The sequence below is a fragment of the Arctopsyche grandis genome, chromosome 1, assembly GCF_051622035.1.
Source record: "Arctopsyche grandis isolate Sample6627 chromosome 1, ASM5162203v2, whole genome shotgun sequence".
NCBI lineage: Eukaryota > Metazoa > Arthropoda > Insecta > Trichoptera > Hydropsychidae > Arctopsyche > Arctopsyche grandis.
This window is the reverse complement of record NC_135355.1, coordinates 17,663,501-17,691,296: the sequence shown is the minus strand read 5'-3', so window position 1 is coordinate 17,691,296 and position 27,796 is coordinate 17,663,501. Positions and strand designations below refer to the sequence as shown.

General features: G+C 31.0%; 1 protein-coding gene across 1 annotated transcript; it reads left to right on the top strand.

Moving 5' to 3' along the window:
- Positions 1-719: 719 nt before the first annotated feature.
- LOC143911128 (putative protein kinase C delta type homolog) lies at positions 720-27,665 on the top strand. Its single transcript, XM_077429890.1, has 6 exons — positions 720-1,146; positions 8,604-8,770; positions 16,877-16,992; positions 18,601-18,686; positions 19,102-19,237; positions 27,215-27,665. The coding sequence occupies exons 1-6, from the start codon at positions 1,054-1,056 to the stop codon at positions 27,286-27,288; spliced, it is 672 nt and encodes a 223-aa protein (XP_077286016.1). The 5' UTR covers positions 720-1,053; the 3' UTR covers positions 27,289-27,665.
- Positions 27,666-27,796: the final 131 nt, after the last annotated feature.

Sequence of the window (27,796 nt, the reverse complement as noted above, 5' to 3'; positions counted from 1 at the left end):
GAATGCCTTTTTCATCCAATAATTTTAATAATTCTACTGGAATAGAATCCTTTTCTGGAGCCTTTTTATTTTTGGCCTTTTTGATTGCATTTTCAACCTCAGATTGTAATATACTCAGACCTGATATTTAAATTCCTTCCCTTATTTCTGGTTCAGTACGTTGTGTTTGAAAATTTTCTTCTGTATATCCCTTCCAAATGTTACATTTTTCAGCCGATCAATACTACATGTGTACAATAGGCCCCATTGTTCGAAAAGATTTATTTATTTAATAAGATCTTATAATTTTTGTATTTTCATGTTGTGATCGGGATGGAATATGTATAATAAAGAGAAAATAAATTCGTCTGTATTTCGGAAAAAATAGACTACAAAGAAACAATTGTGAACGCAAATAAATTTTTGAATACCTTCAATTTCCTTTGATATTTTCAAAGGCTCAAATAAAATTAATAAAAATATATTTTTTATGTGACCACACCCTAAGCGACACCACCGCTACCGTAACACGTGCGATATCACTTAAGAAATTTTCACTACCGGGAAATACACCATTTGAAACGACTCCTATTGGCAGCTTTGTGTAGCTTCTATATAATTTTATGAATCGGATTTTTATAAAAACTACAGAATGGTACAGTTAATTGGCGCCAGTGTCCCTCCGGGTGCGATTAATACGCGGGAGATGATCTGCTTTATTTTTAGCGAACGTTTTCGCCAGTGCGACGCTCTCCGTCGCCATGGCGGCCGCGGCGTCTATCGCCAAAATTAAATACGCCGACTTGATAACAAAACACCAGTAGATCACTGGCAGTCCAATAAATAACACGTCCTCCGGGTATCGTCGTCTTTGTCGCCATCCGGGCGATTCCATCTCGTTGGCCAACAAGACAATAATTGTGATTCACGCGTGTAGGGCCCGACCGTATAAATAGACCGTGTTGTGTCCGTGAATGTATGTGTTGCAGCAGCAGCAGCAGCATCTAAAGACAAAAGTGCATTTCGTTGTCATGAGGTCAGGGTCGAGATACTGCCGGCTTGTCGTGGTGGTTAATGATGATGTTCACGAGGGGAAATGCTAAGAAGGCGGTGCCGCCGCCTAAGAAACCTTCTAGGCAACCACCATCTCCAGACCATTCAATACCGGTAATACAACTTCGTCGTAATCAAATTTCAAAAAAATTGCAGAATTATTTGCATCACTTAGTAATTATATAAATACAAAACCTTCCGAAGGGCCGATAACACTTAAAAAATTAACACTTGAGGCTAAATAAAAGTACATATTTAAAAGTACATACAATACACAACTACAATATACAAATACCACCATTTAATTTAAGCAGACAATCGGATATTGTCTAACACATTCCTCAGCATAATCTTTAGCCTTCTCCGGAATTTATGAATAGAAAATCTGAAATTCTAAAGTACATTTGAATAGATACATAGTATATAAAATTCCATATATTTATTTAATGTATATATTATACATATGTAAGTCGCCCGGGAAATGTTCCCGCAATTTGTTTTGTCTCGTTTTGATGACATCGTCCGATTTCCATTTTTCGCTTGATCTATCAGCAAACAATTCTGTGAGAATATTTGAAGGAAAAGTGCTCACTGATTTAAAACTATACAGGAGTTGTAGACTGATTGATTTTGCTGAATAAAGTGAAGGACGTTGTTGGAAAGCGTTCTGAGCTCCCTCGAGAGACATTGAAAAATATATTTTTTTGCATAATGATATGCAGCTACAATATCGTTTAGTTTGGCAATTTTTGTTACGATATATATTTCGTTTTCTTAACATTTATTTGAAAATTTAAAAAATGTGTTTGAATGTACGTATGCATACGCATTTTAATTTCAATTGATTACATTTTTATTTTACTTGAAAATTGAAAAACATTACACTGAAATGGTGTGAAACAAACGATATTTTTGGATTTAGATATTGTAAAATATTATAGAAAATTTAAAAATAAATCACAGACTCGAAAAATTATACGATGATAATTTTTGCCATTCGGCAAACAATTGCTGTTGTAATTAGCGTCTCTAATAATTTAAAACGTTTTACGCTGCATTTTCTTTAATATTTAAAATGAGACTTTTTTTTAAATGAGACGCTTTTGTTTTTTCACTATTTAAATTATACATATTAATATTTGTTTTTATATAAATTTCATATAAATATTATAATTGTATCAATAATTTTGAAATATTTATCATTTAATAAGAATTTTATAACAATGTATTAATCCATTGAAGTAATGAAGTTTTATAAAATATTATCAGTAGTTAAGCAAACTTAATATTGTTACTTAATAAATATGGATCGGATATTGATTGACGGATCGCTTTGATAATACTTATAATTTGTGATATTTAAAATTCTACAGTATCTATAGGTACAGTATTAAAATAGGCTACAGTATTTAGCCTAAATATATAAAGTTTTCTATTAATTTCGGAAATAGGCTTTGCAAAAACCTAAAAACAGTGATTAAAACACTAAGAAGATTTTATAAAAACGTATGTATGTATGTACATATATACATACATACATATAATATATCGAAATTAGCATTTTTTGTATTTGAAACGCTGACCAATGATCTCAAATCCACCCTTAGTTTTTGATCTTTTTCAGTGCGATATTCGTAAGCAAGGTACGCGGAACATTCCTCTCTGAAAAGCGAGGAAATTATGAAGGTCGCTTCGTCATAAAGTTTCACCGTTGCAGAAGTTTTCAAGAATCCCTGCGCGCGCTTAATCATCGCCAAAGAATGTTGCATTTTCTAGAATTGGGTCACAAACGAGTTTCCACTGGAGGTATTTCGGGAAACTCATGGAAAACTCGTGCACTTGTTGAGTGTAACGGAACCACTTAACAATACACACACTCATGCGAATCATAGTTCAATGTTTAGTAGCCACAGAAGTATACTGTATACATTTTATTGATAAATATATACATACATACGCGTATACATACTACATATAAAAGCGATGATTCATCTTGTGAAAATCAATAAAAACAGCAACGTGAAAAAGACCTAACATGAATATATTGCTCATATACATAATTGATAACTTATTTAGTTATTTTTATTTAATTTTTCTAATGTAGCGTATAGTATTTGCAGATGAAAACGATTCTGTATTTGTTTATAAGTCAGCGTTTGAAAAGTTTATCTAGTGAGAAATCGAAAAAAAAAACACTGGGGTATGCGGCGGATAAACAGTGAACGTGGGCCACCCGTAATGGCAGTCGCGTCTAATTTCGGAAAATCAATGCGATTCTCTTGGGAAAATCAAGCATAAGATAGTCAGAGTTGAGCGTTGGGTACTGAATGACACCGAACTCCCAATGATACTGACTTTGAGATGTCTCGAGAGTGACAACTGATATTTAAGCGAAAAGTTCAATTTTCGGTGTTTTAAAGCAGACTAATCACCTGAAAGATGTATTCGACTGAAGGGTTTGCAACAGTCTGCAAACTGGACCCAACAGGAAGAAACTTCGATATGTCAGTCGATTACACAAACATACATACATATGTACATGTATATAAATGATAAATGTTGCGTGTTGGTCACGTAAGATTTTATCGAATAATTTTGATGCAACACGTCATCTCGGGCCAAATTATATTTAAAAAACCATTCAGTAGAGTTAAAAATGCGTTAAAATATTTTTGTCGCAAAAATTTATATGGTTTCTTATCAAGATGAAGTTCGTTTGAATGGTGTATATTTATAGAGTTTTCCCGTATCAAATTCTACGCGTCTGATACAACATGCACTAGACATTATTTATTACACATTAAGCGACCCCACGAGTCAGTGTTCCAAGTTTTTCCCGAACTTAACTCGAAAAACATTCAAGTAAATCAACACCGAAATAAACGTTTTCTTAGATGGTGTCGAAAAAAGTCGTCGAATAGAAGACGGACCAACATCATAAAAAGTTCAACAGACGTGCCAAAGTTCCAAGCATTAAAATACTTGTTAAAAATTGCAGAGTATCGAAAACTTATTCAATTGAATTATTACAACTGTGTATACTTACATATATGTATATACATAGGTACATGAGAAATAAAACACACACCTTTGTACGAGTATGCATGTCGTACATACATATGAACATATGGAGTTATTGCACTGTTGATATTTCACCAAGAAAATCCCACTCAAAATGTAAATGTATCTACATATACATATCTATGTACGTATAACATGGAAGAGATATGGATTTAGCGTTTCAATTTTTAGTGGAATGGGAAATGAGTAATTTTGTACTAATAATTAAATTTTGCTGAAACTTCACCTGTTGATTTTGCAGTAAGCGAAACTTAAGACAGAACAAAAGTGATGAAGATTGATTAATGTTCAACAGAAGCGACTTGGAGATGAAGTCATTATTATGGACATTTTGGAGAGAAATGAACCTACACAAAAAAAAAAATCAATGATTTTTATACACTGAGATTATTTATTTTCAGCGTATAAGAAATAAGTAATATAATACAACAAGGTGTTATCAGTTTGATCTCTTCCAGACATTTTTCCACGAATAAAAGGAAAAATATCGTATGAACGTCGAAAATGCGTACTTTAGCGTATTTTTCGTTTATTCGTTTTTTTTGATCGGTGTGATATGAAGAAAAGATAAATAACAATAGAAATATTTATATCTTATGTGTGAATTTAATATTATACTTGTATGTAACGTGTACGCTAATTATATTTATATGGAAAATGAAATGGTTCAAAAAGGAACAAAAATATATCATTTTCTTTGAATTTATGAAATTTGTTTGGCACGCTCTATAAATGTTGTGCAAAAAAACTTATATTATGCTAAAAGATTTATTTTTCATCCCTTCGACGAAAATCACTTATTTTATTTCGTTATTTCCAAAATCTTGGAAAAGTAGAATAAAAATTTCCCAACCCATAGGTAATCTCCAATTAATAACACCGAGATGTGGAGACAACTTCGAACTAATATACCCAATCTCTGATTTCCGTGATTTATTTCCGTAGCGTGAATACTTTGAATTTTTTCGCGCAGTGATTTGAACCCGCACGATATACAGTTTGGCAAACTTGAGTGGTCATGTGTGATATATTACATTTATAAAATGTTATGTATACGTGGCCGTGAGCGTATATTGTACATATGTACATATATATGTATGCATGTACATGCATATGTATGTACATACATATGTACGTTTATAACAATTTTAATAACACGTAGTCTGCGTCACGACAAGAGGAACTCTCGTGAATTACTATGTCTATATAGTTTTGAAGCCAACTGTGCTTGAAGTATTACATATGTATATTGGAAATAATGCTAGCATTCGGCCGTTATGAATTTGATATTGTATATTCGATGTTGAACTTAATAAAAGAAATTCGGATGTGACCAACCCATGAATCTATATATTTAAGGAATATAAGAAGGTCACAAAACAAAATTCAATATTGAACCGTACAGACACATTCACACATACCGGCAGCATTATGAAATACTAATAGCTAAGACAGCATTTTCGATACAAATTGAGCGCAAATGTGAAAAATGGAAACTTCCACAAGACAAAACTTCTACTTCCGGTTGTTGGATTTTGTTCAAATTTTTTTATTACTTAAAATCACTATCAGTATTTTACATAGTAAATAACAGGAAAATTAAATAATTTTAAAGGTAAAAAAAAAAAAATATTGTTTAAAAAAAAAACTACTTTCGGTTTATGAATTCTGACCAAAACCTCATCAGCTCAAGTTAGTACATAAAGAATAGAAAGATAAATTTTCATCTTGATACGTTCAGGGGTGTAGACAGAATAGTGGCCACAACATTTTTGATCTTTCTAAGAGGTTCCGACCACTAAATCACTAAATTTAATAAACTGACTTCCGGTTCATTAAATTTAGTGATTTTTTTTATTTTCATCAAATTAATACGAGAATTATACTTGAATTTTTTCGTGGAGAGCACACATGTTTAAGCGGTATCGATAAGAATTTCAGTAACCGATACTAAGTTTCAGTTCGATAGGACTGAAACTATGTAAAATATCCCCAAAATACACAAACACACACACACACACATTTTTTCTAGACCATGAAAACGTTATCAGTGATCGATTCTGAGTTCGAATCAGTCAAAATCTCAAGTTCGAATTTTCGCATGATCACAAAACTTCATCTATTGTTATTACGTACATAGATAAAGTAAAAATGAATAGCTTTGTGTGAAACTACGGTACGTACATACATATGTTCTTTGGTACGTTGTATACGCACTAGGGATCTCAATCTAATATTCGAATATTCGTTATTCGAATATTTCATCAACTATTCGAATATTATTCGTGTATATATTTTTTTATAAACTAAATACACAAAATCAACACGAAAAGAGTGATGACGAAGATGTCGACGATTATGAAGAAAATGAAATATATAATTGTGATAAAAATGAAGATAATGAAGGAGATGAAATGTCTACATGTGAAGAAACGGATTGGTTATCATTAAATACGGAAATTTTTGAAGAAAATCACTTTTCGATCGATAATAATCTCTACGAAATTTTAGAAAACATTTGAAAAATAATACGAATATTTAAGAAGTCACCGGCGAAATATAAATTTTTACAAGAAATCATAATTAAAAAAGAAAATAAAAATTGAAATTATTATTGGCTGTAAAAACGAGGTGGAATTCAATGCCAACTATGATAAGACGATTCATTTAAATTTATGCTTGGTACATATGTATATGTATGTATGTAAATACCTTATTTTTTTTAATTTTCGAATATATTCGAATAGCTCTTAATTTACTATTCGATATTCGAATAGTTGAAGTGGACGAATATTTGGAATCCTAATATGCACCTCACTTCCGTGTTTTATTTTTTATTTTTTAGTAGCCTCTTCTTATTTAAGTTTGCTTATTAGAGTCATTCTTTAACGCGTCTATTTTTACGGAATTTTATTTTGATTTGAGTTTTGTTTCGTAAAAACATTATACATGCATACATACATATGTATATGTACAGTAGAAACCAGGAATTTTAGAGGGAGGGGGGGGGGTTGGCAAAACACCGTCACCTCCGGCAAGTATTTTTCACATGATTCTCATAATTATAATATACAAATTATAATTAAAATTTAGGGGGGAGACAATGCCCCAAAGGCCCCCTCTCGTGCGTCGTACATTATACATACATATGTATATGTAGTGTTGGGATTGAACGAAAGGCTGATGTATGGGCTATGGCTGAGAAAGGGTATGTTACGACCGATTGTAGAGAGGGGATGGAAAGTGGCAGAGGGCGCGAAAGGACCGCTATTTTACAGTTAGTAGAAGTTAACCTTCCACTGGGGGCGGTTGGTCGCTAAACCACCGCGTGGTGTCGTTTTAATAAACAACATGACTGAAAACGCACGTGTTTGATCTTCAATTCCACCGCCACATCCCATCGTGGTCCTGAACAGCGTCAACTGTTTAGGAATTCCACCCACATATATGTATGTACATATGTACATATACATACATATACATATGTATAAAGTACAAATTTTGAATTTAAGTAGTAATTAATTGAATTGCAATCTATTTTTAGACTTAATGAAAACTAGATGAAATTTGAAATAGATGTAACATATGTATATGCATATATTTATTTTTGTCACTCATTTTTGTAAAAATTACCTGACTGCTTGTGTTATTTTACTAAGATTGGTGATATATGTACATATGTAAATATTATATGTAAATACAAACATGTTTTAATGTTGACAAAAATGAAAACAAACAAGAAAATTCAATACGTTCAATGGTGTAGAAAAAATCGTGTGGTTACAACATTTTGACGTTTCTAAAAGGTAAAAATCCCAATTCCGGTACATCAAATTTAATGATTCTTTTTATTTTCATCACATTGATACAAATATTATACTTGAATTTTCGGGTTTGCTACAATTGGTTGAAAAAGAGCATGCGGCTGCATGCTCATTTCGATTGAATTTTGACTGTTTGAATTTCAGCATGTACGAAAGACGAGATATTCATGTGGTTGCAGCGAAATGAGCATGCGGCCACGTGGTTTGCAACCATTTGTAGCGCAGTGCTAAAAGCCATATCTTCAACTGAAATCGGGAAGGGAATATTTTGAAAATATTTTTTCTCGTATAAAATTTCACGAGCTGGTCAAAAGAGGTGAGGGCCGGATGAAAAGTGCTCGATGGCCATAGGCTAGGGACCCCTAACTTAGATAATTGGATCTGAAAACGGAAAAGATGATTACGTAAATATAATGTGACCCAATCGAGTTTGCCTACGTATTAAATTTAATTTATTTTATATTACAAACGACATATGTATGTATTTAGGCTTTTTACTCTTTTTATATTCATGTATTTTACAAATGATATATTACAATATAAAAATGAAGACGGATAAAAAAGAAAATTGTCATTTTCAATATCTCTTAATATAATATATGTACATACATACATATTTTTTTTGAAAATTGTAGATATTTATATTTTATAATATATTTTTATTAGGAAAAAGTTAGAGTACCCCGATCAAAAGTCACCCACAGTATGAGTTCAAGTTCTAATCCGACGACCTCTAGAGCCAACTCAGCAGCTGTAGATGGTTCTCCAGGTGAACCACAACAGTCCAAGGCCAAGAAAATTTCAAAGAGGAGAGGAGCCATCAAGCACCACAGGTATAGCAAAAGTTAAATGTTCAAACCAGTGGCGTGCGCTGAAATTCTCTCTCTTTTTGTCGTACAGTCTTACTTAATGTGCACGAACAGGATTACACATTAAATAAGGCTGAACAACAAAAAGAGAGAGAATTACAGCGGACGCCACTGGTTCAAACATTAATTAATATTATATTTTTAGAAAGTGCTATCGATGAATTTCATCACTATTGAATGTGCCCTAATTGATATAGGTTACTAATTGATATATGTAGGTTAGACATACACATTGTATAATAGAATATTTATGTTTACATACATACATATGTATGTATATGTATTTCTGTTCGGATAGTGAAATCCCACTCACGCGCTTCCGCAACTTGAGTCACTGTCACAGTGAAACAATTTCTTGGTAATTACACGTCAATCAAGGATTCTAATCAATTATGCTGCGAATATACATATGTATGAGGAAGTGTTTATTTATATTTATACACCTTTTAACATTTATATTCTTATAAAATTAATTAGAGCTTAATTATTTATTTTTGTTTTCCTATTAACATTAAATAAAAATTAATTATTTATATTAATAAAAATTCCAAAATTCCCGTTCTGATGGGTATCATTATTATCTTTACTGCCTTTTGTCCACTGTCGTAGAGGTTGCAGTTTTGTCATGGTCGTTCTCTACGTGTGTACATAAAGTCTTAGGGATCCCAAATATTCGAATATATTCGAATATCGAATATCTAATAGTATCATTAAATTATAAATTTGTAGCTTTAAGAAATTCAAGATATTATTAAAATTTTAAGAGAATCACGAGCCGTAACATCAAATAGAACTAAATGTGCTGTAAATTGAAAATAAAAAAAATAAGTCCGTATAAAAACTATTCGAATATTCGAATTTGGGATGTATGAATATTCGGATTAGGGATATATAACGGTATTTAAAAGTGGTCAATCTTCAGTTCCAAAAGCACTATTACTGTTTGACTTAATTCACAAATTATTAACACTTATTTAAATAGATATTTCCCGAATTTGGGAATAGCAGAATAATCGTATTTAAAGATTATCAGTATTTTTGAATATTGTTAAACGCGAAACATTATATATGTATGTATTTCATGTTTTGCGAGATATTTCTCGAAATAAAGAAAAGCGGACTTATGCCACGTTTAATTATATCGCCTTATATGTTTAATTATTTACACAATAATAATAACATAGTATTCAGTGCAATAAATACGGAGATTTCCACGGCACGGCACTGATGATATTATTATATACGTATGTATATTTGAAACCCTCGTATCATCTAATCTTTCAGTAAGCAAAACAATTTAAGCAGTCAAAATTCATTTAAAATATTCAATTAATTAGGACAGAAAGCAATACTTAGATAAAATTATCAACGATTTTGCCTCTTAGGAAGCAAGGAATGTAAATATTTAACATAATTTGTTTTTAAATTCTAGTCATTTCAGTGATTCTGTTTGTCTATTTGTGTCGTATTAGAATCGAATACCTACTATTATTATTTTTATTTTATTTTTTTCAGTATATCGTAGTAAACATACATACATACATACATTTATATATTATGTTAAATAATTTTTGCATTTACATTTGTCAAACATGAACAAAACTATTTTTTTTGACGATATAAAATATAAATGTACGTATGTGCATATGTATGTATGTATGTATATACTATAATCTCGTGTCACGACATAAGGTCCAAAGCTATAAGATCCAACGACAAGGGCACCACGAAAGAAGATCCACCCGTTAGAATGCCCACCTGCTAAGTGATCCAGACAGTAAAAAGCCCAGATAATAAAACGTCCAACCGAAAAACATCCACCTTTTAAAGGTCCAGCCACAAAAAGTCCGAAAACATAATATAAAACATAGATAAAGTAATAATAATATATATAAAAACGGACTGTCGCTAAATATAATTTATTTGTATATTTGTATATATATTTGTATATATGTGACGGACGATCAACCGTCAACCAGTATGGGGAACAAATTTTTTTTCATATTTTTCATTTTTTTCATGTTTTCAGTTTTTTCTTTTTTTTTTATTTTTTCAGTTTTTTCATTTTTTTCAGTTTTTTTAATTTTTTCAGTTTTTTCATTTTTTCAGTTTCCCAGTTTTTTCAGGCCCCGGGGTGCCGAAGGCATCGGAGGCGTCGGCGATGCACAAAACGTAATTCGTAATTCGTAATCACTTCGTAATTTGTCATTCGTAATTCGTGCATCAATTTCTTTCCGAAACCAGTCGATTCAATATCTTTAACTTTATTTTTATTCTAGTTTCAATTCCTTTTCGAAACCACCCGTTGAAATCAACGGGTCCAACACTAGTGTTTAATAAAACGCTCCATATTTACATAAATCGGATATCGAGTCAATTTGACTCGGTACTCGATTGAATACTCGACAGGTTTAAATTTTTACATACCTTACTATTACTGCACCTGACATCTTGTCAGGACCGCAAACATTTATTTTTAAGCAGGGTTTCTAAACCGGGCAGCAATTTTTTTTTTCAAATAGTTTTTTTTAGCAATCCAAACTTTTACGTTTGCAGAGCTTCTGAACTAAGGTTCGCAAATCGTCATTATGAAACTCTGCATTTGATAATCAAACATTAAGGTACAAATTATTGTCCCAATACAACAAACAATAATATTCGATAGCATACTCGGCGAATGAATCGAATTAGGAGTCAGGTGTGGTCAACCGGGTTTAATTTTTTAAAATTATTTTCCGAATATACATAATAATAATGTTGGATTAAATCATTGCACCACCTGACATCGAGTCAGGTGCTGCTAATCTATTCAGCGCAAAATCAATTTTTTCAATAAATTTTAAATGCGTTTTCGAAAATAATTACTGTATTGAAATTGTCGGCCATATCTACATGATAATTTTATAAATGCGAATAAATTTATTTGATACTCTTTGTGCCTTGAAATATTACGCAAGCAGGGTTTCTCAACTAAGACCGCAAACATTTATTGTTAACAATTTAGCAGGGTTTCTAAACCGGGCAGCAATATTTTTTTTCAAATAGTTTTATTTAGCAATCTAAACTTTTACGTATGCAGGGCTTCTGAACTAAGGTTCGCAAATCGTCATTATGAAACTTTGCGTTTGATAAAAATGAGCAATATGGAAAAGTATGAAAACGATCGGATAAGATATATGAGATATAAAAAATGACCTCTAACACGAAAACCATGTGAAGTTAAGTAAAAAGAGGTAAGTAAAAAATGGGAGATTCTTTGGTTTTCGATTTTTTCCCCAAAAATTATGTTTTCAAATCCTACGTATTCAGAGTTTCTCAACTGAGTTCCGCAAAAAATATTTCTTTAAAAGAGTAAAATCTTACGTATGAACGGATTCTAGACCAAGGTTCGCAAGCCCGTCTTCATGGGTTCTGCTATTCATATCTAAAATGTACGCGTATACATATGTATGTATGTATTGACGTATTTATCGACCATTGATTTAATCGATCTTATTCTAATAATTTAATCGATCATATTCTAAATATAATATTATAGTGTAGCAAATGCCGGGATCATACGAAATTCATGGCTTAAAACGAATGAAATTCCAATAATTTAATGTATCACTGTCCTAATAGAATTTATGATATCATGATATTATTTTATTGTTGGGTTCAAGGTAAGTGTATTGTTTAATTTAAAAACACGTGAAACTTAATAGGATACCCAATATTAATTAATTTTAAGATTTCACCACATCAACATAAAAAATCTCAAAATGATTAATTAAAAGAAAAATTATATTCATACATTTATTTAATTACTGCACTCTCTAAGATGAAACCAAGGGCGGTCCAGGTTGTAGATGAGTAGTGGGAAGTCAAGTAGATAAGTTCAATAGTCAATAAAAAAACAGGCCGCGAATCAATAAAAAAATAGGCCGGATAAATGTGAAATGAAATTATTTATTTATTTATTCTAAACAGACCATTGTGGCATAACAGGGCTCCTAAAGCGCCACAATGGTCAAAAAATATAACAAAAAAAAAAAAAAAAAAATAACAATTTAACATAAATACATCCATACATAAACATAAAAAATAGCATTTAATAATAACAGATAAAGTAAAAATATCAAATAAAATATAGCATAAGGAATGCCTTGCACCTACAGCCAGTTTCAATAAATATGTAAGAAACAACTACAAATACAAAACATCCCTGTAAGGCCCAAATAACGGATGAATGTTTTAAATGAAAGTTGAACTAAGACTGAATGTACCTATAAAAAAGGAATTAGTGGTTTTCCCCTAATTTAAAAAAGGTAGCGTAAAGAGGTTTTTACAAATCCTTTTTGTCTTCCGGTGCATAGATATGAAACTGGCTAAAATTGTTATTTTGACATGGGTTTTATCATCAATTGTATTGTTTTTAAGATCATCTATTATATATAACTATTACGTTTTATGTTTATTTTTATCACTGTATATTGTTCTACATATTATGTTTAACATTTTATAACGATTTCATTATTAAAATTATGAATATGCTTTCGATTTTTAAATTTAAAATACCTTATTGCTACATTATTATTTAACCCGAGGATTTTTCAATCAATGAACTTTGTTTCACTTTGGGACCTATTGAAATTAACTTAAAAATATGAACGCCGTATATGAGTGAAATTCTACATTTAGCGAAATTTCAGTACGTATCGTTTTCTCAGAAGTCACATGTAAAATCAAGTTCTCGAACAAATAAGGTCATACATATATATGTATGTATATGAATCATGTACACACAGACTCTATAAATAACACATACATATTTGGATATTTTCTATGAATCAACTGAAAATCATTTTGAATTTTTACGTTAATACTCGGAATTTTAAATACCCGGACCCGGCGGGTTTTGTAGGCCGGGTCCGGATCACTCGAAACAAAAACAAAAAATACCAATCATTGCAATTACATTTTTTAACGGTGCTTTAATTAATAGTCGATGGAATATTACATTATACATACATAACCAATGTGTTATTCATTCATCTAAGCCAAATTATTATTTTTCAAATAACAGTACTTTTTCAAGTAATAATTTTCATGACTAGGATTACATAACTTGTATTCAACGTTATCGATATGTGAAAAATAAAATCAACATTGGGATTTGGGATTGAGATGGGATTTGAAAAAATTATCAAGTCAAGATTTGTTGGTTTTAAATATGCTTTATTAAGTTGACGACAGAACATAAAATAGAGTAAACAAGATGTAAGAAAAAGGTTTTCTACCTGGGATACTAAATCTAAGGATACGAAGATTAGATTAGAAGTGACCGCTGTACATAGAAGCAAATCCCCATTTTTGTTTTCAAAAATGTATCTTTGTGAAAATATAAATTCTTGTAATTTATGGCCTTGTGCTTTTAACAAGAGCCAATATAAACATCTGTGTCGTTCACCATCGATATTTAGCGATAACTGTTGTACTCAATGGACAAATGCTCAAATAACGGGCTGTTTTTTTCATCTACAGCAAAACATTATGAAAAAAAATGGGTTTATCCCAGTTCTATAACGAAAACATAGATAATAGGATAAAATTCAAAATGATAGCCGCATTGGCGTTTGTTCCACCCGAAAAAGTTAACAAATGTTGGGAAAAACTCCTAGTATGTATGACCTTATTTGTTCGAGAACTTGATTTTACGACATGTGACTGAAATTTCGCTAAATGTAGAATTTAACTCATATACGGCCTACATATTTTTAAGTTAATTTCAATAGGTCACAAAGTGAAACAAAGTTCATTGATTGAAAAATCCTCGGGTTAAATAATAATGTAGCAATAAGGTATTTTAAATTTAAAAATCGAAAGCATATTGATAATTTTAATTATGAAATCGTTATAAAACGTTAAACATAATATGTACATTAATATACAGTGATAAAAATAAACATAAAACGTAATAGTTAAATATAATAGATGATCTTAAAAACAATACAATTGATGATAAAACCCATGTCAATGATACATTAAATTATTGGAATTTCATTCGTTTTAAGCCATGAATTTTCTATGATCACGACATTTGCTACACTATACTATTATGTATATTTAGAATATGATCGATTAAATTATTTTCATTTTTTTGAATATTTTTAGTGAAGTATGTTGGTTGAAATGCACGATAATTTAAATCAATGGTCGATAAGTATACATATGTATACGCGTACATTTTAGATATGAATAGCAGAACCCATGAAGACGGGCTTGCGAACCTTGGTCTAGAATCCGTTCATACGTAAGATTTTACTCTTTTAAAGAAATATTTTTTGCGGAACTCAGTTGAGATACTCTGAATACGTAGGATTTGAAAACATAATTTTTGGGGAAAAAATCGAAAACCAAAGAATCTCCCATTTTTTATCAAATGCAAAGTTTCATAATGACGATTTGCGAACCTTAGTTCAGAAGCCCTGCATACGTAAAAGTTTAGATTGCTAAAAAAAACTATTTGAAAAAAAATATTGCTGCCCGGTTTAGAAACCCTGCTAAATTGTTAACAATAAATTTTTGCGGTCTTAGTTGAGAAACCCTGCTTGCGTAATATTTCAAGGCATAAAGAGTATCAAATAAATTTATTCGCATTTATAAAATTATCATGTACATAGATATGGCCGACAATTTCAATACAGTAATTATTTTCGAAAGCGCATTTAAAATTTATTGAAAAAATTGATTTTGCGCTGAATAGATTAGCAGCACCTGACTCGATGTCAGGTGGTGCAATGATTTAATCCAACATTATTATTATGTATATTCGGAAAATAATTTAAAAAAATTAAACCCGGTTGACCACACCTGACTCCTAATTCGATTCATTCGCCGAGTATGCTATCGAATATTATTGTTTGTTGTATTGGGAAAATAATTTGAACCTTAATGTTTTATTATCAAATGCAAAGTTTCATAATGACGATTTGGGAACCTTAGTTCAGAAGCTCTGCAAACGTAAAAGTTTGGATTGCTAAAAAAAACTATTTGAAAAAATAAATTGCTGCCCGGCTTAGAAACCCTGCTTAAAAATAAATGTTTGCGGTCCTGACTCGATGTCAGGTGCTGCAATGATTTAATCTCACATTATTGTTATATTCGGAAATTAATTTAAAAAAATTTAAACCCGTCGAGTATTCAATCGAGTATCGAGTCAAATTGACTCGATATCCGATTTATGTAAATATGGAGCGTTTTATTAAACATTATTACTTTATCTATGCTTTATATTATGTTTTCGGACTTTTTGTGGCTGGACCTTTAAAAGGGTGGATGTTTTTCGGTTGGACGTTTTATTATCTGGGCTTTTTACTGTCTGGATCACTTAGCAGGTGGGCATTCTAACGGGTGGATCTTCTTTCGTGGTGCCCTTGTCGTTGGATCTTATAGCTTTGGACCTTATGTCGTGGAACCCAAAATAGTTTGTCATTAAAATGGGATTAAAAAGGTTCATTGACGAAACTCACGTTAAATAAGAATATTTGATTGTATGTATGTATAATTCTATCAATATTTCAGATATGTATATTGCATACTGGACGGGAATCACTTGTTTATAACGTGATATGGTTTGTTTTTGTTTATGCAAAAATATTTTCACTCAATGAGTAGATCTAAAATTTGAAAATTTAAGATAGTTCTCTAACGATTTTATATATAATATAAGCGTAGCGCGAGAATAAATTAAAAGCAAAGAGTGATTTATATTTTATTGGAAAATTGATTTATTGAATGTGTTACTACGGCGAGAAACGTTATTCCAAATAAATCGCACATCATAAAAAATTATGATATGTTGTGTTATACGTTTTATTAAGAGTGGATAGATTATGTAGTTGTTGCAGAACTCTGGCTTTGTTAATCTACATATATAATTTGTGTATGTAAATACATACATATGTAAGTATAACGCCATATACGCGAATTTTCGGATTTTAATAGTCATAGTATTATTTTATATAATTTTATACATTGTGATAAGTAAAGTATTATAAATCTAATGTATTGTATTAATTGATATTCCAGAATACATGAATCGAATGGACATAAATTTGCTGCCAAATTCTTCAGACAGCCGACGTTTTGCGCGTTTTGCAAAGAATTTTTGTGGGGTTTCGGAAAGCAGGGATATCAGTGTGTCAGTAAGTTAACAATAGCCTATAGCAGCGGTTCCCAACCTTTTTTTGTACCACCATATAAAAATAATTGTATTTCATGAAATTTCTCATTGCAAGTGTAATTATATAGTACTAGTGAAAAGCCCGATGAAACATCATCGCATGGGTATAAAATTATTATATATAAAACTAAAAAAAAATCTGTAACCGGAACCGTTATTTTCATAGACTCTCATAGATAATTTTCAATTCTTTATTTGTAATAATTTTCAATTCTTAAAAATACGCAGACTCCCATAGAGAGTTTTCAATTCTTTATTTAAAGACTTCGTATTTTTACATACCTCCTTTATTTTCTATTATTATTAGCTATCGCCCCAAGGCTACTGCAAATCGAAATCGATTCACTCGATCCACGACAGCCGACCACTTCCGACGACTACCGAAGATTCGACTTTACTCGGCTTTGATTGGTTGCCCATACGTTCTGTACGATTATTGAATATTAACGTTATTTAGAACAATCTTTGTATCCGTACCATGGTGTAGTGGTCAGCGTATATTGATCTGGGCGCGAGGGAGTAGGTTTGACTCGGCGTCCTGGAATTAATTTTATTTTTCAAATATCGTTAAAATATAAATCAATTTCAATTAAAAATATATATTTAATTGTTTTATATGAAAACAAAAAAAAATGGTTCAAAACCTCGCTAAATAAAATTATTATAATTACGTATTTTTATATGGCAAGAAGGAATATTTCAATTAATGTTAAAAAAAAAGGCGAAATGAAGAATTGGATTTGGCGTGCAGAATTGCATTAGCTCAGTTTAGACCTATATGAGGCTATTTTGAGATGACTGGTTTGAGTCGCGGCAAAGTCGTCTCGACGAAAAATGAATTTATCGATTTTTATTGATTCATTCATTATGTTCGGCGTGCGTTAGGATACAGACACACACATACGCGCACGCACGCACGCACGCACGCACGCACGCACACACACACACACACACATCTGTTTTGTTACAAAAAGTTAATAAACTAAAAAAATAAAAAAAAGTTATTTGCGGAGTCACAATTAGAATATGGTCAAAGATTTATATATTTATCTACTATTTCGTCATAATTCTATTATTGATAAATGGTTTTAATAAAAACACAAAATTACTAAGTACATATAATATATTTTCTTTTCTTAAGTAGATCTCCTCACAAAATAAATTTTTAGAGGAACGATTTTTAAAATTCAGTTTGAATGATGCGAGATATTCCCTTTAGTCTGGAGCTGCATTTTATGATTGTTAATCTGAATGATTTACATGTCCGCCATTAATGATTCTTGCATGTCCGCCATTACTGATTTTTTTCGCGTACCACTAAGTGTTACGCGTACCACAGGTTGGGAACCGCTGGCCTATGGTATTACAAAACATATGTAATATGTACATATATACTTATGTACCTCATGTAAGAAAATATGCCAGTGGCTTAAGATGTTTCCGCGTGTTTTCATCCTAAGACAAATTGGGTAATCAATTAGAAAGCCGATGTTTGGATTTAATTTTTGTAAAAATAATTTCATATATATATACATATGTACCTATATAAATATTATGTTTGCATTTTCAGCTTGCCAAACAGCTGCTCACAAAAAGTGTCACGGAAAACTGCTTGGATCATGTCCACAATCAAGTTTCAATTCAGAGAGTGCGATTGTAAGTGAACGTGAATCACCTATTATAATTTTTTTTTTTTAATTAATTACGTTATGTACTTAAAACTAGTCGATTGAGAGAATCAAGCTCTTCTGATTTACAGTATGTAGTACCAACATTTTGTTAATTGATGAGTTCCATAATTTATTGGAGTAATGAAAAGTCGTTTTACATTGCGCTTATAATTAGCTTGTAAATTCGCATTGCAATATTCCATGGGATATGACAAATGATATCCAAAATGACAATAATAAAGTAATTTGGAAATTTAGTAAGAAATGTGACACTATTTTGAAATTGTTCCCATGATGTTTATAAGCTCGCCTATTTCAAGTTAATTTTTTCCCATAAATTTGTTGGATTATTTTTATCCGATTTAAATGATATCCAATTATATTCAATTATTATTGTTCAGTATCTTCGGCAACGGTTTAAAATCGCCATTGATGTTCCTCATCGCTTCAAGCCACATTCCTTTGTGTCACCAACGTTTTGTGACCACTGCGGGTCACTCTTATATGGACTGTTTCGACAAGGTGTGAAGTGTGAAGGTATTTAATGTTTATTTTATTTATTTTCTGATATTTTACTATTAAATGATTTCTGAAAGCATTGACAATTTATGACTTTTGTAAACGATTTAAGATTAAATAAAAATGTGTACTAAATGAAAATCGCTGAACTTAAAATTTCCGCCACATTTTTTTTATATATTGACTGACTATTAAGATATCTGACAAATAACTAATAAAAACTAATAACCACCCCTTGTAAAAAAGCTTGTAAAAACAGCAAGAGATGCCAGTATAAAATTTTAAATTTTTATAACACATTTGAAATGCATTCAGTTGTTTAACCAATGCTGAAATGTTGTTATAATGTGTGTACATGAAATGCGTCTTCGATCGTATTTTATTCTTTTATTAAAATTGGAATTTGATAGTACCATTAAAAAATAACATTTTTTTATTATAAGGAGAAACGTGCACTAAAATGAATATTTTTAAAAATGCAAGAACAGATCTTCGTTATATAGAAATTATTTAAAAATGATTAAGAATGTTTAATCGATAATGTATTACAGATTGAAAAAACGTAAAATTAGGGATCTTTTTTTAAATGTATATGAATAAGATATAGAGGCTCGTATTTTAGCACTTTGCGATAAATGCTAAAATTTAAAATATGTACATAGACGCGATTTTTTGCTAAAATCGTAAAATATGTGAATACTAGTTGTTTTACCCGGCTCCGCTCAGTATTTGTAATATAAACAGCTTAAACATGGCGAATCTAATTGTAAATATTCATTTGTTTTTTTATTAAATTGATTTGAATCGAAAAAAATATGTATCGAATCGTCATAGAAACTGGTTTGTTTTCGATGCTACGATCTAACATTACATACACATTATATATTAGATATGCTAAATCACGATAAAAAAATATTTTAATATAAAGAAACATCAGTATAACAGAAACATATATCGATATAAATTTACCCATTCATTATGGGAAGAAATTGAGGACTGAAAACGATGTCTACACGGTGTTGAATGAGTTTCCGCCACCGAAGCAACATAGATAACTAAACATATGTATGTACATACCTAAACATATGTACAAACATAACTGCTTTTTTTAACTGATGTAAATAAAACAATTGACTTTTAATCTAAATTTAAAATGGTTACTTAATTCACTCTTCTTGAATTCACTTAATTTTATTGTGAAATATTGGGTGAACTTTGGTCAAACCTGATCTACATAAGTATGTACATAGGTACTGCAACTGTTGATGACCACAAAAATTAAATATGAGGAGTTTGGTTCTGCTGCAATAAAATTCATTTTGTGTAAATAGCGTATAATTTAATGGTAGGTGGATAATTAATGGAGTCATCTGTAGAAACTTGTTTAATGCTTAGTTTTAATAAACTTTTGTTTAATTCTGCAATTTATTTTAAAATTGGGGTCTATTTAACTCTGCATTTTTCCATATTACTATTTCTAAAATTTATTGTGTGTTAATTGTATTGAAATTTGTGTCGTTTTAAAAATATGTGTAAATAGTAGAAATAGATACTAAAATCTAATTCCATGGATTCGCTTCAAAATGCTAAAATCTAAAATCATAGTGCTAAAATCGAAAATTCGGTTCCGGTTCGGTTAAAAAAAAATTTACGTCGGGTCGATAAGAATTTCAGTTACCAATACTAAGTTTCGGTTTGATAGGACTAACGGTGTTCAAAAAATGCCCAAAATACACAGCCACACAGACACATACATTATATATATATATATATATATATATATATATATATATATATATATATATATATATATATATATATATATATATATATCGGTTCAGTTCCGGTTTTCGGTTCTCTTGCATTTTAATATAAGCAAGTTGTTGTATTATACCTATAGATACATCCACACCGTCTATACCCCTCTTTATACGGCTTTTCGCTATAGCTTATTGTGATCAAATTGTACATAGTTAATATGTCAAAGGAGAATATTTTCTAGCATGTATGTCCATATATGTAGCTTGCTACTTGTGCACTGTGGAATAGAGGGCGGATTCTGATGTAGCTGAAATGCAGACAAAATATTATTTTTTTATTCATACTTAATTGACTTTCTCTAGGCTTACTAACTCTTCATCTGGCCCAGCTTTTAGGAACAAAAGTGCGACAACGGTATAGAAAGAATCTAGTAGTTTGTTTTATTCTAGAGGCATGGTGTATCTATTTTTTACGTTTTGTAGTTTCAATTTTGATTGAATTCAAATCCCTTAAAAATCACTCAACGTCGTTTGATCGCTTTGCAATTTCATAATGGATTCTTTTAATGGCCATAATGTCTCAACGATGACATTAATTTCGATACATTTATGTTCTGGGAAATAGTACTCCATATTGTTGTACAGGTCTTTTAGTATAATTGTCGTTAAATTTTCTTTATAAGAGAAGGGATTCTTAACTTTTTAACCAACTCGCGTATAATTTTATTTAAATCGGAATCGTTAATAGAATCTTTGATTGCTAAAGTACATATGTGCCACACATTTTTTCCGATTAGATGAGATAATTAACAGTTCTTAATTGAAGGGAGCATATTTGTCTCATAATTAATATTCTGGTTTTCTTCGTCTATTTCGGTTTCTAAAAAGTTCACAAATTTGATCATATTAGCTCCATTATTATTGTAACAGAGTAGAACATAGTAGTTTGATATGAATATTATGTTTATCTAAAAGATTCAAAATCATATTTTTATGTTAATTTTACAGAACCGACAAAAAATTAGTTGGGTTTTTGGTCCAGCAAAAATAACGGTTGTTTCGGTTTTTGGATTTCAGTTCGGTTCCGGTTCGGTTCCCTGCTATAATATTTGTCTTTAGTTTATTTAAATAGATGTCGTTAGTAAAATATATCTTATTTTTTGGATATTACATTAAAATAAAATTCATAAATATAAATATTTACATATTTAATTAACAGACACATTTGTCTTTTACAACTTCTTACATAAAACTAAGTAATTTTTTCAATCTTTGTTTTTTTCAATTTTCAATATCATAAATATATACATGTACAATAAGTTTTCAGTGTCCTTCAAAATATTTTAGATTGAAATCATTCAAGTATTCTCTGATTTATATTTAAAAAATTATCTGAGTTGTAACAAAAATTGGCAACCTACTTATCTAAATCGTCATTTTAATACTTATCTAAATCGTCATTTTTCAAAACAATGTTACTCATTGTTATCTTATTTTCTTACATTCTTATTTTAAAAATCAGCAAAAATTTTTACAGGCCTTCAAAGCTATGATGGAGGTCAAGTTCTTTAGGTTTCACTAAAAAGTGAATGTTCGCAGCCAAAAGTTAATTTAGAAACTTACGAAAATAAGAGGGTCAGGGATAACTAAATATTCGCGAGAATTTCCACAAATTTTCAAATACCATTTTCCAACACATCGCTTAACGAATGTATGATTCAACAGCATGTAGTTGAATTCAATGCACATTTTTCATTTTAAGATTCTATAAATTTAATTTTTCTGTATGAACGGCATTTGTATAATACTAATTGAAGTGCGTGTATCATTGTCATGTGATTGTCACGATTTTCAGGAAAGTCTTGCACTACTCATACTGAGAGACAACAGTGTCACTCGACAGGTGACGAATGCTTGACACTTCATTATTTTTAGCAGACGTCGTGCTCGTTCAAATGAACTGACTGTTCTTGGTATTTGGATCGATCAGCCAATAGGATGTCACACCAAACTTCACCATGGTCGATGGTCACAATGTTTACATCGACTTATCTATACAATCATCAGTACATGTATATATGTACTTCTTCTTGTACCCACAAATATTTTGAGAGCACATAGATTCATATCATCACATATGTAATTTTGTACAATATTTGCATACTTGTATCATACATATATGTATGAACTTTTATTTTTTTAAGTATCATTTTGAGTATTCAATATTTTTATAAATTAAAATGTATACTTATAATATATATATATATATATATATATATATATATATATATATATATATATATATATATATATATATATATATATATATATATATATTATTTGCAAATTTCTCATGAAAATGTTAGTACAGTTGAAGGCCTGTCAGTGTGATTCACACTCTTATTTACAGCCAAATGCAAGTGTTCCTAGATGCTAGAGCAGATTGCTATGATGAATCCCTTGACATGCATACTGACTGATAAATACTGTATAGCTATTTTCGTCTTTACACCTAATAGACTGCGCATTCATATCCTTATCCAATGCTAATTGCGTGCAATTTGTGCACCTGACTCAATGCGCTCATCCAAACGGTAATCATCCGAATTAGAATGTCTTTCGAATATCAGCGATATTCGAATTGCAACCATTGTGTAAATTTAATTGGAATAATTCATACTTTCGCGTACCTTTATAATATTTTATTAAAAGAAGAAATATTGTGCAATTGGCTGTTTATACATACATATATGTACATACATATGTCCTCATGTATATACAAACATATGTATGTATATACTAGTGGCTTGCCGTCATTGGACTAGTCACTAGAGGGACTAGACTTGTCCCCTAAAATCTTTTAACTAAAATTAAAAAAATATCAGTAATTCAATTACAATAAATTCAAATCGTTGTCCATATTGATATTTTTCACTCACAGTTTCGCGAAGTTCAGAAACCGGAAGCGGCTCTACCCGAGGTAGTGGATGGTTTATAGTAATGTCCGTCGCGTCGTTTGCTTGCACGGACTCGCCGTCTTGTTATGTATAGACATTCTGTCGAAGATAAAATATTTTTTTAGTTTTCCCTACTATTCAAGCATTTACGGAATATTCAATAAGAATATTCTGATTTGTGTCGATTAAACATTATTCTGAATTATTTTTTTGTTGTTAAAATAACTCATATTTACACATAACTTTTAGAGTAGAACTAGGGTGACAAGGAGCTCAGCTCGCGAAACGATTCCCTCAGAACAAATCAGTGCGGAGCGCGCGTAAATAAATAACGAGGCCTTGGAATGTTGCATTCTCGATCGATTGTTCGACAAATCATTCAGAAGATAAAGTTTTGGAGACAAACAAGATGTTATTAAGAAAGGTACACTACTTATTTATTTATTTGTCCATACCTACCTAGTTATTTTAAAAATCACAACACGCCACATATTTACATATAATATATAATTTCGAAAGAGAATTTGTATGTAAGGTTTGTTGGAACATCGAAAACAAATATATGACAACGATATCGATATCGTTAATATTTTTTTTTTCGATTCAAATAAATTTAATAAAAATACAAATGAATGTTTACTATTACATTGTTTTGCCATGTTTAAGCTGTTTATATTTCAAATACCGAGCGAAGCCGGGTAAAACCACTGGTACACTATATTTACATATGTATAATGTTTAAAACACTTCAATAGAATTTGCGTACCCGCCATATACAATAGTAGAATGAGCTATTAATTGATCAGTACAAATCCAAATTAAATCACGGCCATCAGTGATTATCAAAATGTCTTAGTATCTTCCCATTGTTCCTAGTAAGATCTTAATGATTAGAAAATTCAGATCGGCTGTCACAGTTAGCTGGCTTCATCTAACAATAATTGTTGAAGCAGTTTCAATTAAAATTTCCCTATATTTAACGCAACAAAATTTGCACACAATTCTATAATGCAATAATATTTTCAAACAAATTTAAAGAAAGTCAATACAATCAGTGAAGTATGTACATTCAAACATACATATTGAATTTGAGAATAATTGAAGCATTTGATGTTTGGTGCTATCAAAGAATGCTATGCATTTCCTAGGAAAACGAGTGATTATGTCTTATGAAAGAAAAGTACAGAAAGAGTTTTATTGAAAATAATTAAACATAGAAAACTCACATATGTATGTACTTCGGACATTTCATAAGAAGCCCAAAGTTCCGCCAATTGCATTATTCTGCCTATTAGTGGGTCGTAAATGCTTGTCCTAGTTGTGGAACATTAAAAACTGGACAGGAGTAACCTCCAGTGGCGTAGCTACCGCACCTGCAGACCCCGCAATGCGGGGGGGGCGCCGAGACCTGGAGGGCGCCACGAAGCGCGCCCTTTTCACAGATTTTTTAATTTGTTCTGTAATTTTTTTGAAATAACTTTTTTAAAAACTTTTCTTATTTTTCAACCTATTTGTACTATATGTGTATGTACATATATGTATGTACATACATTATTATACATATTTTTAATTCATCTTCATTGTGTAAATGATCTATGCCAATAGGGCTAGAAGACTGCCGTCTTTTTCCATCTTTTGAACGTTAGTGCCACTTCAACCTATTTGCTGAGAATTCTCTTATTCTTGTATATATTGTTACTTTATCTATGAACGTAGTAACAATAGATGAAGTTTTGTGATCATGCGAAAATTCGAACTCGTTTTTCAATGTGTAAACAATAAAACAAAATTATTTGATTAAAACCAATCAAATTTATAAATTTTTCGCTGTCACCATTAACAGACGGGAAGTTTTTATGGAAAATTCACCATCAGTTACTTTAAACAGTTTGTGCACTGCTTGTTGGTCGTCCAGATTAAACTATTAATGCACTTCGATATATATGTACATATACCGATACGTAAAAAAGGTATAAATTATTAATTTGGAAAGTTATTTTGCTGAAAGTAAATAATATGAATATATGGGGGGGGGGGGCGCCTTAAAATATTTTGCGTGGGGGGCACCAGGAATTCACGCTACGCCACTGCACGTCACAAGAAGTCGGTAATCATTCCAATTGGGAGGAGGCTAACACCTGTATCGGACATGCCTTCATAAGAAGAAGATTGATTTTGTAGATATGTATATATGTAGATATAAATCTTTAGGATTGTTTGCAGATAAAGATGCATGGGAAAGTTAATATTTGACGGCCATCGTGTATCATTGTATTTAGTCTAGTGACTGTGGGGGATGGTATACGAGCCAAAATATAAATTCCTCGTAAGCCCTTAACACTCGTATGTACCTATGGTTCGAGACTAACGCGAGCGTAACAACAAACCCCCCTAACCCAATTGGCACTCGAACAATCGAGAGATAATACTGAAATAGCATATTTGATAGCATTTCAAGTTGGCAATGACCGATCGAAATGCACTTCGAAATAGTCAATTCGCTGCCGGTCGGTAGCGACTTCCGATCGATCGCCAGACATTCGTCAATATTTGAATTCGAAAAATATGTCAGAGTTCATACAGACTCGACGTGTGCCAAGCACAACCCCAGCTTGTTGGAAAATCTTACCTAGCTATCACCAAACAGACAATCACAAGTTTGCTTAGTCGATTATAATTTCATTTCATAATTTGACATGCGACATTGGTAAAAATATATTATTATAGATGATATATTTTTATAAATGGATGTATTTCAGTTTTCCTGCATTTAATTGGTTAGCAATAAACAGTCAACATTCAGGTTTTATATCAATTTCTAGAATATCTGGAATTTCATTTTTTTAGAATAAAATCATATTTTAGTATAGATGTTTTAAACAAAATTAAATTTTATAGATAAAAATCCCATTTCAATCATAGAATAGATTTTTCAAAATCACATTTCTTTGCCAAAGTGTTGATATCAAAATAAAATAAATGTTTTAAAATTCACCAATATTTTTTTTTAATTACATCCAATAAGATCTGAAAACTGTCTAGTACAGTGCTATTCAAACGCTGGTCCTCGGCCCAGTACTGGTCTGTGGATCGGTGATAGCCGGCCCGCGGACAAAGACATAATAAAAAAAATAAAACAATAGCTTATGACAATGTTGCATCATCTCATCACCCCCTCCCCCCCTCTTCGCTAAAAAATGCGATGTTGTCTTTCCGCTGTGTAATCAGTTGTCATTTGACAAATTTATCAGAGAGATTTGATTTCTATTTTCCACCAGATGACGATCCACGAAAGGGAAAAGGATGGAAGCGAAATCCATTTTTGCCATGGAATGATATATCAGTTACATAATTTGGAAGATAAACTAATTGATATGACTACAAATCAAGGATTAAAAAAGTATTTTGAAACCACAACTTCACTTGCGTCCTTTTGGATCAAATTGAAAGCAGAATTTCCAGATCTTTATGAACTTGCACTGAAGACTCTTTTACCATTTTCATCAACTCACCTTTGCGAGACTGGATTATCAATTCAGACAAAACATCGTAATAATGTAGATATTCACGATCCATTACGGGGGGGCATTGTCATCGATAAAACCACGACTGGAGGATATGCTATCTAATAACAAACAAGCTCATATAACTCATAAGCTCATTAAGTTTTTTTCATTGTCATTTTTCATCTGAATATGTCGAAATAAAATAAATGTTACTACTTATATTTTTTTTATTTTTATTTGTTATACAAGTTTTAACCCATATACATGTATATCCTTTTTTATTTTAAAATATGATGCTGGTCCGTGAAAATTACTGAAAAATATATACAGGTCCGCCAACGCAAAAAGTTTGAG